The sequence below is a fragment of the Natrix helvetica genome (assembly GCF_964273705.1).
Source record: "Natrix helvetica genome assembly, chromosome: 1".
NCBI lineage: Eukaryota > Metazoa > Chordata > Lepidosauria > Squamata > Natricidae > Natrix > Natrix helvetica.
The window spans coordinates 178,538,423-178,552,503 of record NC_138548.1 but is presented as its reverse complement, the minus strand read 5'-3'; the positions used below and the strand labels follow the sequence as shown (position 1 = coordinate 178,552,503).

Here is a 14,081-nt window from a genome sequence, read left to right as displayed (position 1 = left end):
TAGAGCTGTAGACACTGATGTTGATGTTTGGAGCTAATTCACTTCTCTCCATTTTTTCTTTTTCACTCAGGCCCTTGAGAATTACCTGACCCAGTGCAATGGGCAAATTGATGGCATTGTCACCTTGGTGCGAGGAAAGTTGTCAAAACAGAATCGAGTGACCCTTGGAGCACTTGTGGTCCTGGATGTTCACGCTAGGGATGTGCTTGTATCTCTTGTAGACAAGCGTGTCAGTGATGACAGCGACTTTGAATGGCTAAGTCAGCTGAGATACTATTGGCAGGTAAGGGATTCTCTGTGAATACTATTAGGAGGTAATTTCTGCACTCAGCTTTTCTATTTGGACTCATTACTGACATAGGAGGAAAAATACAAAATAAGAGCCTTTTTTTTTTTTTGCTGATGACAAGAGATTTTACCCATCATCCTGTATGATGTGAAGTAAGATAGCTAATAGCTATACATATACCAATTACACTGTATAATTAAAATGATTGTTTTCATCTCCACATACCTTATACACTTGCTGAATTTGCAAGAGACTTACAGATAAAACTTCTTCTGTCAACAGCCATAATTGAGTTTCTCTGAAATTGTTGGATAAGTCATGCTTTTATTTTTTTAAAAAGAGTCACGTTTTTTTGAATTGAGTGGCTTTAATCTGACTTTTGTTAGAATCACACTATTGAGAATTCAATATATTTATTTATTATGTGGAATACAATGTTAGAAGGAAATTACCTCAAACAGGCCTTTTTCCAAAGCAAAATGCCTCCGTCAATATCATACATTTTCCAAAAAGCTTGTTGATTTATTTATTTTAAGACAGCTTAGTTGACATATTTTCTGTTAATTGAATGTGACACGGGGAAAGCAGTGAATAGTAAAAATGGCCGATCAGGTTAGATATGAAAGTGCCAAATATACTGACTTATGAAAGTATTAAATAATCATTTCATGTTTCTAGTGTTAATATGTATTTGGTAAGGGTCTTCTAAAATAATTTGGAAATACTAATATAGAACATAGTCCTTTAACATAGGATATAGTGCAGGATTAATGAAACTGTAGAAGTAAGAGTGTCACCTCAGGTTTCTACCTTACCTAAGGAATGGGTGTGGTATGCCAGCCTCCCACAGTGACATTTTTTGGACTATTTTTACAAATCCATTTTCATCCTCTACAATTATTTCCCTCCATAAATGTGTTTTAATAAATTGTTTTTATTCTTTGTTTAATCCTGATGTTTATTTTAAGAGTTTTCAGGTTTGTACACTTGTTCAGGATTCTTTGAAATAAGTGGTAGAAAAATACCTTTCCTGCAAATGTATTTTCATATGATTTGCCTTAGTGCATAACACGGGTGGGTTATGGCAGGTACTACTGTTGTTTTGCTTGTGTGCAGGCTTGTGTGCAGGCGTGCGCATGCACAGTGCAATTAAAATTGTTCTGTGAATGCACAGAACTGAAAAACAAGATGGAGGCGCCATAGGCGCCGCCCAGAGAACCAGTTTGGGGGCGTGGTAGGCCTGGGTTGCTGCTGGTTCCAGGGACCCAGGCCACCAAACCACTATCGGTTCATCCAAACCGATCCGAACCGGTAGAAACCCACCACTGGTACACATGCAAATAACTGCTTGAAAAGGGTGCTTTTCATCAAAACCACAGTAGAGGAGGCAGAATTAATTATCCCAGCCTGCTCCTGAATGTCTTAAACGAAAACATCAATGTAGTTTGGGTTTTATATGAATTCAATTATACTGATCATATATATGTTCCTACTTCCATGTAATCAGTGGTATTGATTTTTATAGCCTGGGTTATCTGAAGGCTACTTGATAAGGTTACTTGATCTCGTGTGAACTTATCTGTTCTATAAATTTACCTTAAAAGTCAAAGCAGATTTAGCATGTGTCACCAGCTTCTTTATTTTCCAATAAAAGTCAGTTGGGGCATGATGACTCAGTAATTAGGATGCTTAGCCTGTCAGTGGAAAGCCGACAGTCCAAGTTTAAGACCTGAGCATTGCATGACGGGGTGAGCCCCTTTTACTCGCCCCAGCTCTTGCCAACCAAGCAGTTCGAAAACATGCAAGTGTGAGTAGAGAAATAGGTATCGCTTCAGCGAGAAAGCTTACTGCATTCTGTGTTTTCATGCTAGCCACAGGATGATGGAGGGTGGTTCAGTGGTTCAGCAGTTAAGAAGCTGGGCTTCTTGGCTGGAAAGACAGCAGTTCAGGTTTGAGACCCAAGTGCCACACGATCAAGTGAGCTCCTGTTACTTGCTCTAGCTCTTGCCCACCTAGTAGTTCAAAAGCATATAAGTGCAAGTAGATTCAGTGGGAAGGTAACAGCACTCTTGGACATCAACATGACCATGGAAATGTGCTGACTCAATGGCCTTGAAATGGAGATGAGCACACCGCCTTTCGGCAGGGAGTCCTTTACTTTTTATCTTTCACATAATGATGGAAACATCTCTCAGACCATGCAGACTCCCTCGGCTGAGAATCGGAGATGAGCACCACCTTCTTGGGTCACTTATGACTGGAAAGGGAAAACCTTTAAACCTTTCAATCATTTTCCATGCTGGTCAACCTAATTAAGTGAGAGAGAATATTTTTTTCCCAGAGTATACATTCTTATGTATAATTTTTTTTTATTAAGAGAAAAAATAATTGTCTTTTTAAGCATTGAAATGTGCAGTTATTGGGAAGGTGGATTCTAACATGATGTCAATTTATTGTTTCCATCTGGTCTTCTGACACCAAACATTGAAGAATGAACAACAGTCAGTCTCCCCAAAGAGATTGGCTTTCTTATATCTCAGATTCCTATAAAAATATTAAAAATTGCTTCAGAGATAAAATAGAAGTGAGAGTGTGCCTAACAATAATTAACCAGCAGGTCCAGATGTTGCCTGTATTCTTTCCATGCATGTTCTGAAATCCAAGAACTGTCTCAATTAGGATCCTTTAAATAGCTAAACCTGATTAATTAATGAAAAAAGAATCAAGGGGATAAATTACAGTATGATCACCTGGGCATCCTGTTGCAAGCTCTGGCCTTTCTTGTACTGCATCATGATGTCACGTGTGTATATGAAAGGAGTGGAGCATTTTAAGGAAAGCCTCCATTGCTGTAGATGTTTCTCTTTCTCTTCCTACTTTCTGTTTTCCCAAATACAGTTGGTTTTTTTCTGTTCAAACTAGTAAAATGTTGGGAAGAGGTTATTCAGAGAGGTCTGACTTCTGACCAGTAGGATAATTCAAACCAAATCAAACCAAACACTCCCAAACCCGTCTCCCAAAATTCTTCTCCGAATTTGGAGAAGCCACCCAAAAAGAGATTGAATTTGAGAATGGACCAGATCTGATTCAGATCACCCTGAGAGTACAAATATATCCCCAAGTGGCCTCATTGACTCTCAGAGAATTAATGTCCAACCTCAGAGTGCTAATGACCAGATGACTGCAAAGAATGTAAATCTTTCCATTCCCCATCATTCAGAACAGAAGTAGTTTCTTAGATGAAAAGTGAAATGTTTTCAAGGAAATCCTCCCCCCCAGGAAAGACCAGTTACCTTTCGAAAAGCACCTTTGGGACATGTAAAATAATTGTTTTTAAAATTAGGTTTACTGCAAGCTTACTTATTCTTTATTTTTATTTATCTTCAGTCTTTTTATATGTATATTTCTTGTCTTCCATTAGGAAGGGCATCTAGAAACAAAGATGATAAATGCTGCCTTACGGTATGGATATGAATATCTTGGCAATACTCCAAGATTGGTTATTACTCCACTTACAGATAGATGCTACAGGTATCTCCTTTTATAAGTTAAAAGAGTTTATATAATAAAAATAATGTAATGGAGATCTCGACCTTGAACATTGTCCCAATGAATTAGAAAAACATGACTGCATGTTTTCATTATTTTTTTTCCCTTAAATATAATTATGGACATTCTGAATAGCAGTTATGTTCAGATTTTAATTTCAAGAGTTATCATTGGAAAGCCAAATATTGAATTATATTTCTGTTCTTAAAAAAAGCCGGGCTACTTTTATGACTCCTGCATTTATGTTTCTGCAAGCACCCTTTCCCAAGTGGATCTGAAGTACTTTACAACTCTAATACATTGCATTTCTTCCTCCAGTTTTTGCCACAACAGCAATTCTGTGTGATAGGTTGACCTTACAGATAGATGGTCAGTGAGCTTCCATAAAGATGGACATCATGGCCAGAACCAAAGCTAAGAAAGGTGGCAACAGAAAGAACTATGGTGGATAAAACATTAGTTGCCCGAGTTATCATTGTTCTCCATCACAATTTTCTTTTTTCCATCTTTTCAGAACTTTGTTTGGCGCTCTTCACCTTCATCTTGGTGGTGCCCCAGAAGGGCCTGCTGGAACTGGAAAAACTGAAACAACCAAGGATTTAGCAAAGGCTGTTGCCAAGCAATGTGTGGTTTTCAATTGTTCTGATGGATTGGATTATCTTGCTCTGGGGAAATTCTTCAAGGTGGGAATGAAAGAATATCACTGAAGATGTAATGCTGAGATTCAAAACATGCATATCAAAGTGCTTCAATAAGAATTTAGGCAATTTATTTTATTCTATTGATTTATTGGATTTATATGCTTCATGTCTCGCCTCAAGGTAAGTAGCTATACTTTGCTTTGTGTGGGGCAATGTTCTAGAGAAGATATGAGAAACCTTTGTGGCTCCAAGGAACGCATACACTGCAGGATATTAGGCTATGAACACACAGAAATACTACACACTGTATATGCTCATACAACACTGGCCACGGACACAAATATAACAAACATTCATGCTCAAAAACATGTACATGGCATGCACATCAGAGGTGGGTTCCTACCTATTTGGTCCAGTTCAGCCCAACAGGTAGTAATTCCAGCGGACACTTGACCGTACTGGTTCTATCCTCCGTGGCGCTATCTTGGTTTTCTGTTCTGCACATGCACAGAACACTTTTCATTGAAAAAATGTAGTTCCCCCCTTTTTAATGTTGTGTGCATGTGCAGACCATTTTAAGTGCAAATGCCCCACCCACCTGCCCCACCCAGTCACTCATCACCTCCCGGGTAGCTTCCCTGCCTAAGCTGCCATGTGGTACCTACCCTGCACCCCAACTGAGCTGCCTCCTCCTCCTCCTGCCTACAGGTAAGTCCCGCTACCCCCCCCCGGAGTTTGCTGCGCTCCCCCCCCGTCCCCCTGGGCTTTCAACCTTCCCTTCCCCTCCTCTTTTTTCCAAACATTGATTTGTTGGGGAAGTTTGTATGTGAAGCTTTGGGGCCCTGTTTATCTTCCCAACCAACCAATCAAATCATTCAACAGTTGTCTTCGAGATGAGCAGTGATCATTGATCCCCATCTTTTGCACCAAGCCATTAGGAAGTGACCCATAGAAAGCAATCAGTATAGTTTTAGGCTACAGAAAAAAAGTGGAAGAACATTCTGAAGGCTAGATTGAATCATGGAGATAATTATAGCTTCCCCAGCTCTCCATTTTCCAATAAGTATTGGAATATTTTTCACCTTTGATTTCTTTCTTTTTAGGGTTTGCTTTCATGTGGAGCCTGGGCTTGTTTTGATGAATTTAACAGAATTGATTTGGAAGTATTGTCTGTAGTGGCCCAACAAATTCTTACAATCCAAAGAGGTAAAACGTCTCCTGGCTAAATTTTAATCTCTCATGAATTTAAGATAAAATATATTTCAGCCAGGTTTTAAGTGCTGTTTCTTCGTCTTGATTCTCAGGTATCAATGCTGGTGCTGACATTTTGGTATTTGAAGGGACTGAACTCAAGCTTAATCCAACATGTGCGGTCTTCATTACTATGAATCCTGGCTATGCTGGACGCTCTGAACTTCCAGACAATCTTAAGGTATTGTGACTGCATTTACCAAAGGGTAACTCTTACGTACCTCTATGGAGGAATACGTAGGATTGTACAGTAGGAATATTTCTTGTCATTAAGAAAATCCTTTCTAAAAAGTAATGATAATATTGAGAATAATGATGAAATGACATATGACTGATGAGAGCAAAGTTCATGAAATATATTAGGCATAACCATATTACATTAATTTGGTTTAAACCTAAATAAATTTAGTTTAATAACAGCCTTGGTACCTGCCCCTTCATGTCTTGGAGTGTGCTATCAACGTGTCATTCAAAGAGCAAATGGGACTTTTACCTCAAGAAAAAGTTGAACATCTCAAGATTAGACAGACCATTAATTGATCCATAAGATCAATTCTTTTATTGGTGCAAATGTATAAGTGCTCCACTTAAACTTTCTGCTTATCTTAATTTATTAATTGATATTGATACACGTCATTTATGTTTTGGTGTTGCCTGGATTTTTCATTTTGCTTATTTCCCATGTTGATTTCCCCCTGTGTTTTGTTTTATGTATAATGAGCCATCCATTGACCGGCAGTCAGGTGGCAACAAAATCAAATCAAATTTATAAATTAGATTTACAGGCCATCAAACTCATAATATCTATTTTATTTACCAGATTTATAGCCACCTTTATTTTGGGCCATTCTAAGTAGCATGCATAATGCTCTCTCCTCCTACTCCCCCACCCCAAACCCCTGTAGTGGATTGGGCTGAGCGAAAATCCCTCCGGTAGCTTCTGGGGAGGACTAGAACACCTGAACTCCAAAATTCCCACTCCAGCATCTTCACTACACCAAAATATTTCCCATTCTTAACTATTAGAACCCTAGTGAAGACCGCTTTGTTAGGGCTGTGCACATTTTGAAATTTGGAATAAGTTTTTCAAAACTCGGGGGCAGTGCAACATCTGTTTTCTGTTTGCTAAAGCAGGGCAAGCTTCTTTAATAAGCTAAATGATTGTGTTCCATCAAGTTGATGGTGACTCTTGGAGGCTATATAATAGGTAGATTTTCTTCATGACAATCTGTCCCCAATCTGTCCATCAGGTCTTCCAATGGTGCACCTACTCTCCCTTGCTGCTGGTCACCCTCTTTTTCTCTTTCCTTCCCTCTTTTCAGCATTTTAGAGTTTTCCAGAAAGTTCGATTTTTGCTTAATGTGTCCAAAGTGGGTTAATTTGAGCCTGGTCATTTGTACCCCATATGTAGAAATCTGGGTTGATTTTGTTATGATCTGTTATGCGGTTCTAAAAGCAGCTACATTTTTTTTTCAGGTTTGTGTGGCTAGAGTAACAAAGAGTTACCTTGCTTACACTTGCATGAAATGTGAAACAGTTCTCCGAAATCAGTTTTATAACATGCAGAGTCCTGTCTTTTATCCTTTTTTTTTGTATGTATTGTTAGAATACAAAGCAGGGATGTGGGAGAAAACTTGCTGCCTGTGAAAATGTATGCATGTATATCATTGTGTGTTACTCACTGCTTTTCCTTCTCCAGAGAGCCATTTGTCATCTTGATAATGAAATTTAGTTTCAGTTCACTGTTTGAGAAGCTATTAACAGGCTATAAAGATCACTATTCAGACTGTGCAGTTACCTGTCTATTAATGTGTGTTTAATAGGCTTTGTTTCGGACTGTTGCTATGATGGTGCCTGATTATGCCATGATTGCTGAAATTGTCCTGTATTCCTGTGGATTTGTGACGGCACGACCACTCTCTGTGAAAATTGTAGCTACCTATCGCTTGTGTTCAGAGCAGTTGTCTTCACAGCACCACTACGATTATGGGATGAGAGCAGTAAAATCAGTGCTCACGGCAGCTGGTAATCTGAAGGTAGCATTTGATGCCCTTTCTCTGTGGTCTCCTTAGAATTCTACCTTTTGGCATTTTGTTAGAAATAAATCTTTGTTTCTCTTTTGAGAAATATAGTTTCTTTCAGGATTTATCCTGCAGGTCAAAGAAAGCAAACACTTTATATTTGAGTATACACAATTGGCATTGTAAAAAGACATTGAATTATATTTTTAATAATTCAAAAATTATAAAAAGTTCATTAAACAGCGGCCAGTTTCCAAAAGTTGGGAATGTACTTCTAGGCCAACTGTTCCTCTTTCACTTGCTTTCTTTTGCTCATAAATTTTAGCACATGAATCACGTTCAGTTTAAAAGGTTTTTTTTTTAAAGCAAACAAACTAGAATAACAATAATAATAATAATAAAACCTAGAAACTATCTTAACTATTTTTATGGAAAGTTTTCCTAAATATGACAATGACTAAATGTTCATGTGTCATAACAAAATGTTGATTGTGTGCCATAAAGCACCACCACAATGTGTTGTTTTCTTTCACACTGAAAACATCCAAAGTGAGCTAGATCCAGCCTATTATATCTAGAAATATCATGAAAACTTTTCTGGCCATCAACTTTAATACATCTATTTTCAGTATACTGTACTTCATTTCACAGAAATGAACAAAATGGTCTTAGAACATTTTGTGTTCCAATATAATAACATTACTTACTTTGATCCCATGTTTCTTTTATATGAAAATGCAATCATAATACACTGAGCATCACTACCCCCAAGAATAGGACATACTGGGGTTTACTACCATGGTAACTGTGTGTCTCCTCTATTTGCTTGAAACTTCAGTTAAATGTCAGTTGTGTGGGAAGAAAAACATCGCACATGATCAATCCATTATGACTAATGGAAGAACTTTGGCTAGATATGTGGTCAGTCTGACAATCTTTACAGAATGCACGTCCAGTACTCTGGTCTTGTCTGGCAGTATGTTGGGTTAGCTTATTTTTTGACGCAATTTAATCATACCTTTGAATGCTAAACAATCAGAAATTCATGTAGAGTTTCAAGCCACAAGTCATATCAATAATATGTTGTCACTGGAAGCTTAAATACAAATCTCATCTGACAACCTAATAGCATCTGATGAGATATGAAGATAAGATGTCTTAAAAATTGCTATTACCTCTGTCTTGTCCTTGATCACTGTAAAACATGTCCAAATGTAACAATTCCAATGTGAAAAACAGAGGCATGTGATTGAAAATGGTGGTAGTCTGAATTAAGATAAAGCGATTACTCTGAAACTAATGCCGTGTTTTATACAGCTGAAATATCCAGACGAAAATGAAGATATTTTGCTGCTTAGATCCATTATAGATGTCAATTTGCCTAAGTTCTTATCCCACGATCTCCCACTTTTTGAGGTGAGGAATCTTTTTAGTCTAATGTGAATTAAAGAAGTAAATGATGCAGAGATTATATATTAACAGGTTCACAGATCTCTTTTATAAGCGCAATGTTATTACTCTTGTTGGGCTATAGTTTAGTTTATAAGTACTAGAGAATTAGTAGATATATACAACTCTTTATATTAGGGTAAAAAGTTACAAAAAGGTTTTTTGGGGGAAATTTCCCATTTTTCCTTTCATTCCATTTGCCTTCATTCCTACACAAAGTCCTGTCCTTTTTACTTCTGGCATCATTACTTCTTGCATATAATTCTGCCACTCCTGCCACAGATCTAGAATTTGCCACATTGGTAGAGATTGATTTTAAAGGGGTCATCAAGCATATTCTATACCTCAATTTCTTAAGTTGTTCATTAAAAACCTTAAGTGTGAAGAGGAAATAGAAGCTTTGCAGCAGGGGTGAAATCCACATACTTTTGCTACTGGTTCGGTGGCAATGTGAGCGCCTCTGCACATCCGCAGGACCTTTCGTGCATGCTCAGAGTATCAAAAATGGATGTGATGATGTCTGAGCAGGTGGGCGGAGCCTGCTACTGAGTGAGCCTGCAAAGGTAAGCAAACAGTGAGGGGGGAGAATCCGCCGTGCCATGTAATTTAGATTAGCTAGAAAACAGGAAATCCTACTTTCTAGCAAATATAAATCACATGTCACAGCTGATCGTCGGAAAAACCGGTTCGCCCGAACCAGTAGAATTTTTTTTACTACTGGTTTGGATGAATAGGCTCAAACCGGTAGCATTTCACCCCTGCTTTGAAGTCCTCTTTTCCCAGGCTCTCTGTGTGTGTTGTAAATGTAAAACCACACAGTAGCGCAATGTCTACAAAGTAGCTGAACAATATTAAACAAATTCTAAATTTCCACCCAAAAATACTTGCCCATCCATGTGGGTGGCATGGCTTCATTCATTGGTTTACTTGCACTCCACTGCAAATATTTGACTACCACTGCACTCCATTGACTACCCATAAGAATCCCCATACTAAACCATAGTTTAACTGTGCTTTGTTGTGTAAGGTACAATTGATCTGGTTCCTCAAGTTGCTGTAGGTGAAACTATGCACTATATTAAAATCAACATTGTTTCTATGAACGTATGAATCTATGCCTCTGAACTGGGCCTCAATAAAATGATATATTGTATGAATACTGACTGAGAATTCTTCTGGGTATTTTCAGAGAAACTTATATTGCTTGGGGAAGACTTTTCGACTGGTCTGAAAAAGTATTTTGGACATCTTTAAATACCTTCCTTTATTGTTCATGCTTTGGCAGGGCATCACTTCAGATTTGTTTCCTGGTGTGAAGTTGCCGAAGCCAGATTACGTTGACATCCTAGAAGCGATCAAGACAAACTGTGATGAAATGGACTTGCAAATGACCAACTTTTTTGCAGAGAAAATCTTACAGATATTTGAAATGATGATTGTGCGTCATGGCTTTATGATAGTTGGAGAACCCTTTGGTGGAAAGACCTCTGCCTATCGTGTTTTGGCAGGTGCCTTGGGTGACTTGTGTGAAAAAGTAAATATTTGCTTTTGTAAAAGATCTTATTCTAAAAGGCAAAGGTTGTGCTTCTGTTCAAAGTATTAAGAAGCACAGTCTTAATTCAATTCAATTTATTTACTTGATAATTATTAATAATTACTATTGTTAAATTACAACAAATTCCACTTAAATTCAATGAGATTTAACTTCCGAGAATGATCTTTTCGATTGCAAGCTAAACGTCTTTGAATTTTTAACATTAAATGTTTTAAAATTGGAAGCTTAATCTAGTAATTGCAACCTAACAAGAACAGAATTGGTAGAAGTCTACAAATATTTAGTGAATGAGCTCCAATCACGTACTATCCTTATCTATTTATTAACAATACAGATGGAATCTACACACCCCTCACAACCAGAGTGACCCAGAGCCATAGCATCTTTTCTTACTGTTAATGGGACATGTCACCTTGTAGAATTGATAGTATACATCAGTTTCTTTTCCCCTCCTCTTTATTCTGACCTTTTCTACCCCAAGCTGATTATTCTTGGCAACAAACATCCTACTGTTGACTGTATTCACTTAAGCAATTATAGGTGATCCAAAAGCTATTGAGGAAAAAAAGGTGATCATGAAAGTCAAATCCTTTGGTCAGTAAGTGCAAACTTTTAACCTCCACCACATGTGCCAACCCCTTAAGAATACCTGAGGCAGTTGGATGATTAGTATTTGTTTCGAGAATATTCTATTATTATTTTTTTGTCAGGAAGTGCCGGCTATCCTTTTTGGAGCATGATGCTGACTGCCTTTTGTTGCTAATGACCAAGAAAATAGTAATTTGTTTACATATCGTTAGATTGATGATACAAGTGTGATATCTATGTGTGAAATGCAGTTTATTTTGTGTGTTCAGGGGCTCATGGAGGAAAATAAGGTTCAGATCACTGTTATAAATCCCAAAGCTATAACTATGGGGCAGCTATATGGACAGTTTGATCCAGTCTCCCATGAATGGTCTGATGGTATCCTCGCCGTCAGTTTTCGAGCGTTTGCTTCTTCATCTGTAAGTAGAGCATCATCAAAATTAAATGTTTTCAGGTTCATCACATGAAAAAAGAAAAATAATGCCAAAAATGGAAAAATAATAGTTGATTTTATCTTAGCCAAGCATTTTATGATTTGATCTTTAACTATCTTATTTTAAGGAAGGATGACTTAAAAAAATCTGAATTGATAAATCATATTCATTATAACTGGTAGTTGTGAATACATAGTACATTCTTCGTATTTTCTCATGTGTCCTGCAAATAGAAGGAGTTGGATTACCGGCTTCAAGAAGGACTGATCCACAGGACTGACCCTTCCTCTCTTCTTTTCTTGTCTGCTGTTTTCTTAACAAATTCCTAGGGCTTATCTTATAAAAAAAAGAATAATACATAACTAATACAATAACGCATCCATGGTAGAAATAACAATACCATTATTAATTGAAATGATACTTTATTAAGTACAGGACATGGTTGCTTAATTAGAGCCCCAGGGACTGCAGAGATAGCTGTTGCTAAGCAATGCGATTGTAAAGTCCAGTGTCACTTGACCAGGTGGTTTAGCAGTAGCAATCCCAGCAGTCCCCATTGCTGTCCTTATTAAGAGAGTGGGTAAGTGGGAACCTCATGTGACTGAAACTTGCAACTTCCTGCTGGCTTCCAAGAAGCAAATCAATGGAAAACCAGCAAGAAGTCGCAAGTTGTGGTCACAACAAGCCTTTCCTTAGGCAGCTTGCAAGCAGGCAAGGGATGAATGCTGTTGGTGGGCAGGTAAGAGCTACAGAGTGCAGGTGGATGCTACAGGCAGGTGCAAGTGCAGACAGCAGGCGCTATGGACAGGTGCAAGTAAAGATAGGTGGGCACAAAGGCAGACAGGTGCTATGGACAGTGGGTGCATAATCAGGTGGAGTGGGCAGGCAGGATCGTGGGCTGATGGGTGCTATGGGCGGGTGAACACGAATGTAGGCAAGTGGTTGGTCACTACAGAGTATGGGTGGGATTGGGCAGGCAGGCACTGTGGGGCATAAGAACCCCATGTCACCTTTACACGCTCCTTTCGTGTAAAGCTCAAGACCCACCTATTTCAAGTAGCTGGCCTGGCTCAACTTTGATCCAACGATATCGCTCCTGACGGTTTTTTTATTTGGGGTATTTTAATTGTATTAAATTATTTAGGGGTTTTTAAACATTGTGTTTTTAATTGTTTTTTATTCATCAGCTCACCTCCTCCTTGTATATGTATATGTCTTGGTATACGTTTTTGTTATATGTATGTTTGTTTATATATTTATTTCCTATGTTTTATTGTACGCCGCCCCGAGTCCTTCGGGAGAGGGTGCGGCTAAGAAATAAATATTTATTATTATTATTATTATTAATGAGAGAAAGTGGCAGGAATAGCAGGAATTTGTGAGAGAAACCTGGGACTTCCTGCTGATTTTCCGATAGACTTTGCTTGTGGGTAGCTGGTAAGGAAAGTTTTAAATGGCAATCATGTGACCACAAGATAATGCAACAAGTGTGAGCCAGTTGCCAAATGCCTGAATTGATCATGTGACTGAAGGGATATTGTGACAACCACAACTATGAGAATCAGTCATAAGTCCCCACATTCAGTGCCATGGGAACTTCAAATGATCGCTGAACAAATGGTCACTAAGTGAGGATTGCCCAGTAAAGTAATATCAAAATATTTTTTGTCCCAACTCAGACACCAGATAGGAAATGGCTTATTTTTGATGGACCGGTGGATGCTGTATGGATTGAGAATATGAATACTGTGCTAGACGATAACAAGAAGCTCTGTTTGATGAGTGGTGAGATCATCCAGATGTCACAGCAAATGAGCCTTATTTTTGAACCAATGGATTTAGAAGTTGCGTCTCCTGCTACTGTAAGCTTACAGATTAAGAGATGATTTCTTGCTACTGAATGGTTATCAGTCATCTTGAAAAAAAGAAATTGAATTAGACCTCAAGAATTATGGTTTATCAACCCATTTTCTTTTATTTCATTCAGTTCTGAGGGAGTAAATCTGGAACTGCAATAACACGTCCTTGATTTTTATCTTTAGAATAACAAGTTGGGGCCTCAGGATATGAGGGTTTAATTCTGGATGGGGTTGCACTACCTCAGACAGTCTGGGTGCACAATCTGGGTTTTTTCCTAGACTTGCGTCTCTTGATCAAAAACAGGTGATAGTTATGACTAGGGGAGCCCTGGCACAATGTTGTGCTCCAGTTGTGCCAAATCCTGCATCATGACTCCTAAGATTAGTCGCTCAAGCTCTAATCATCTTCCACTTGGATTATTGCAACATTCTCTTCATGGGCCTA

General features: G+C 38.2%; 1 protein-coding gene across 1 annotated transcript in view; it reads left to right on the top strand.

Annotated features, from left to right (window-relative positions):
- DNAH7 (dynein axonemal heavy chain 7) overlaps nucleotides 1-14,081 on the top strand; it is a gene marked incomplete at its 5' end in the record, with an annotated part of 161,289 nt that overhangs the window by 61,296 nt on the left and 85,912 nt on the right. Inside the window, 10 exons of the mRNA XM_081956675.1 lie at nucleotides 71-283; nucleotides 3,711-3,820; nucleotides 4,353-4,521; nucleotides 5,583-5,685; nucleotides 5,784-5,911; nucleotides 7,554-7,766; nucleotides 9,069-9,167; nucleotides 10,486-10,734; nucleotides 11,613-11,762; nucleotides 13,457-13,639. Of these exons, the coding sequence (XP_081812801.1) occupies nucleotides 71-283; nucleotides 3,711-3,820; nucleotides 4,353-4,521; nucleotides 5,583-5,685; nucleotides 5,784-5,911; nucleotides 7,554-7,766; nucleotides 9,069-9,167; nucleotides 10,486-10,734; nucleotides 11,613-11,762; nucleotides 13,457-13,639 (1,617 nt within the window). The remainder of the gene's footprint in view (nucleotides 1-70; nucleotides 284-3,710; nucleotides 3,821-4,352; nucleotides 4,522-5,582; nucleotides 5,686-5,783; nucleotides 5,912-7,553; nucleotides 7,767-9,068; nucleotides 9,168-10,485; nucleotides 10,735-11,612; nucleotides 11,763-13,456; nucleotides 13,640-14,081) is intronic.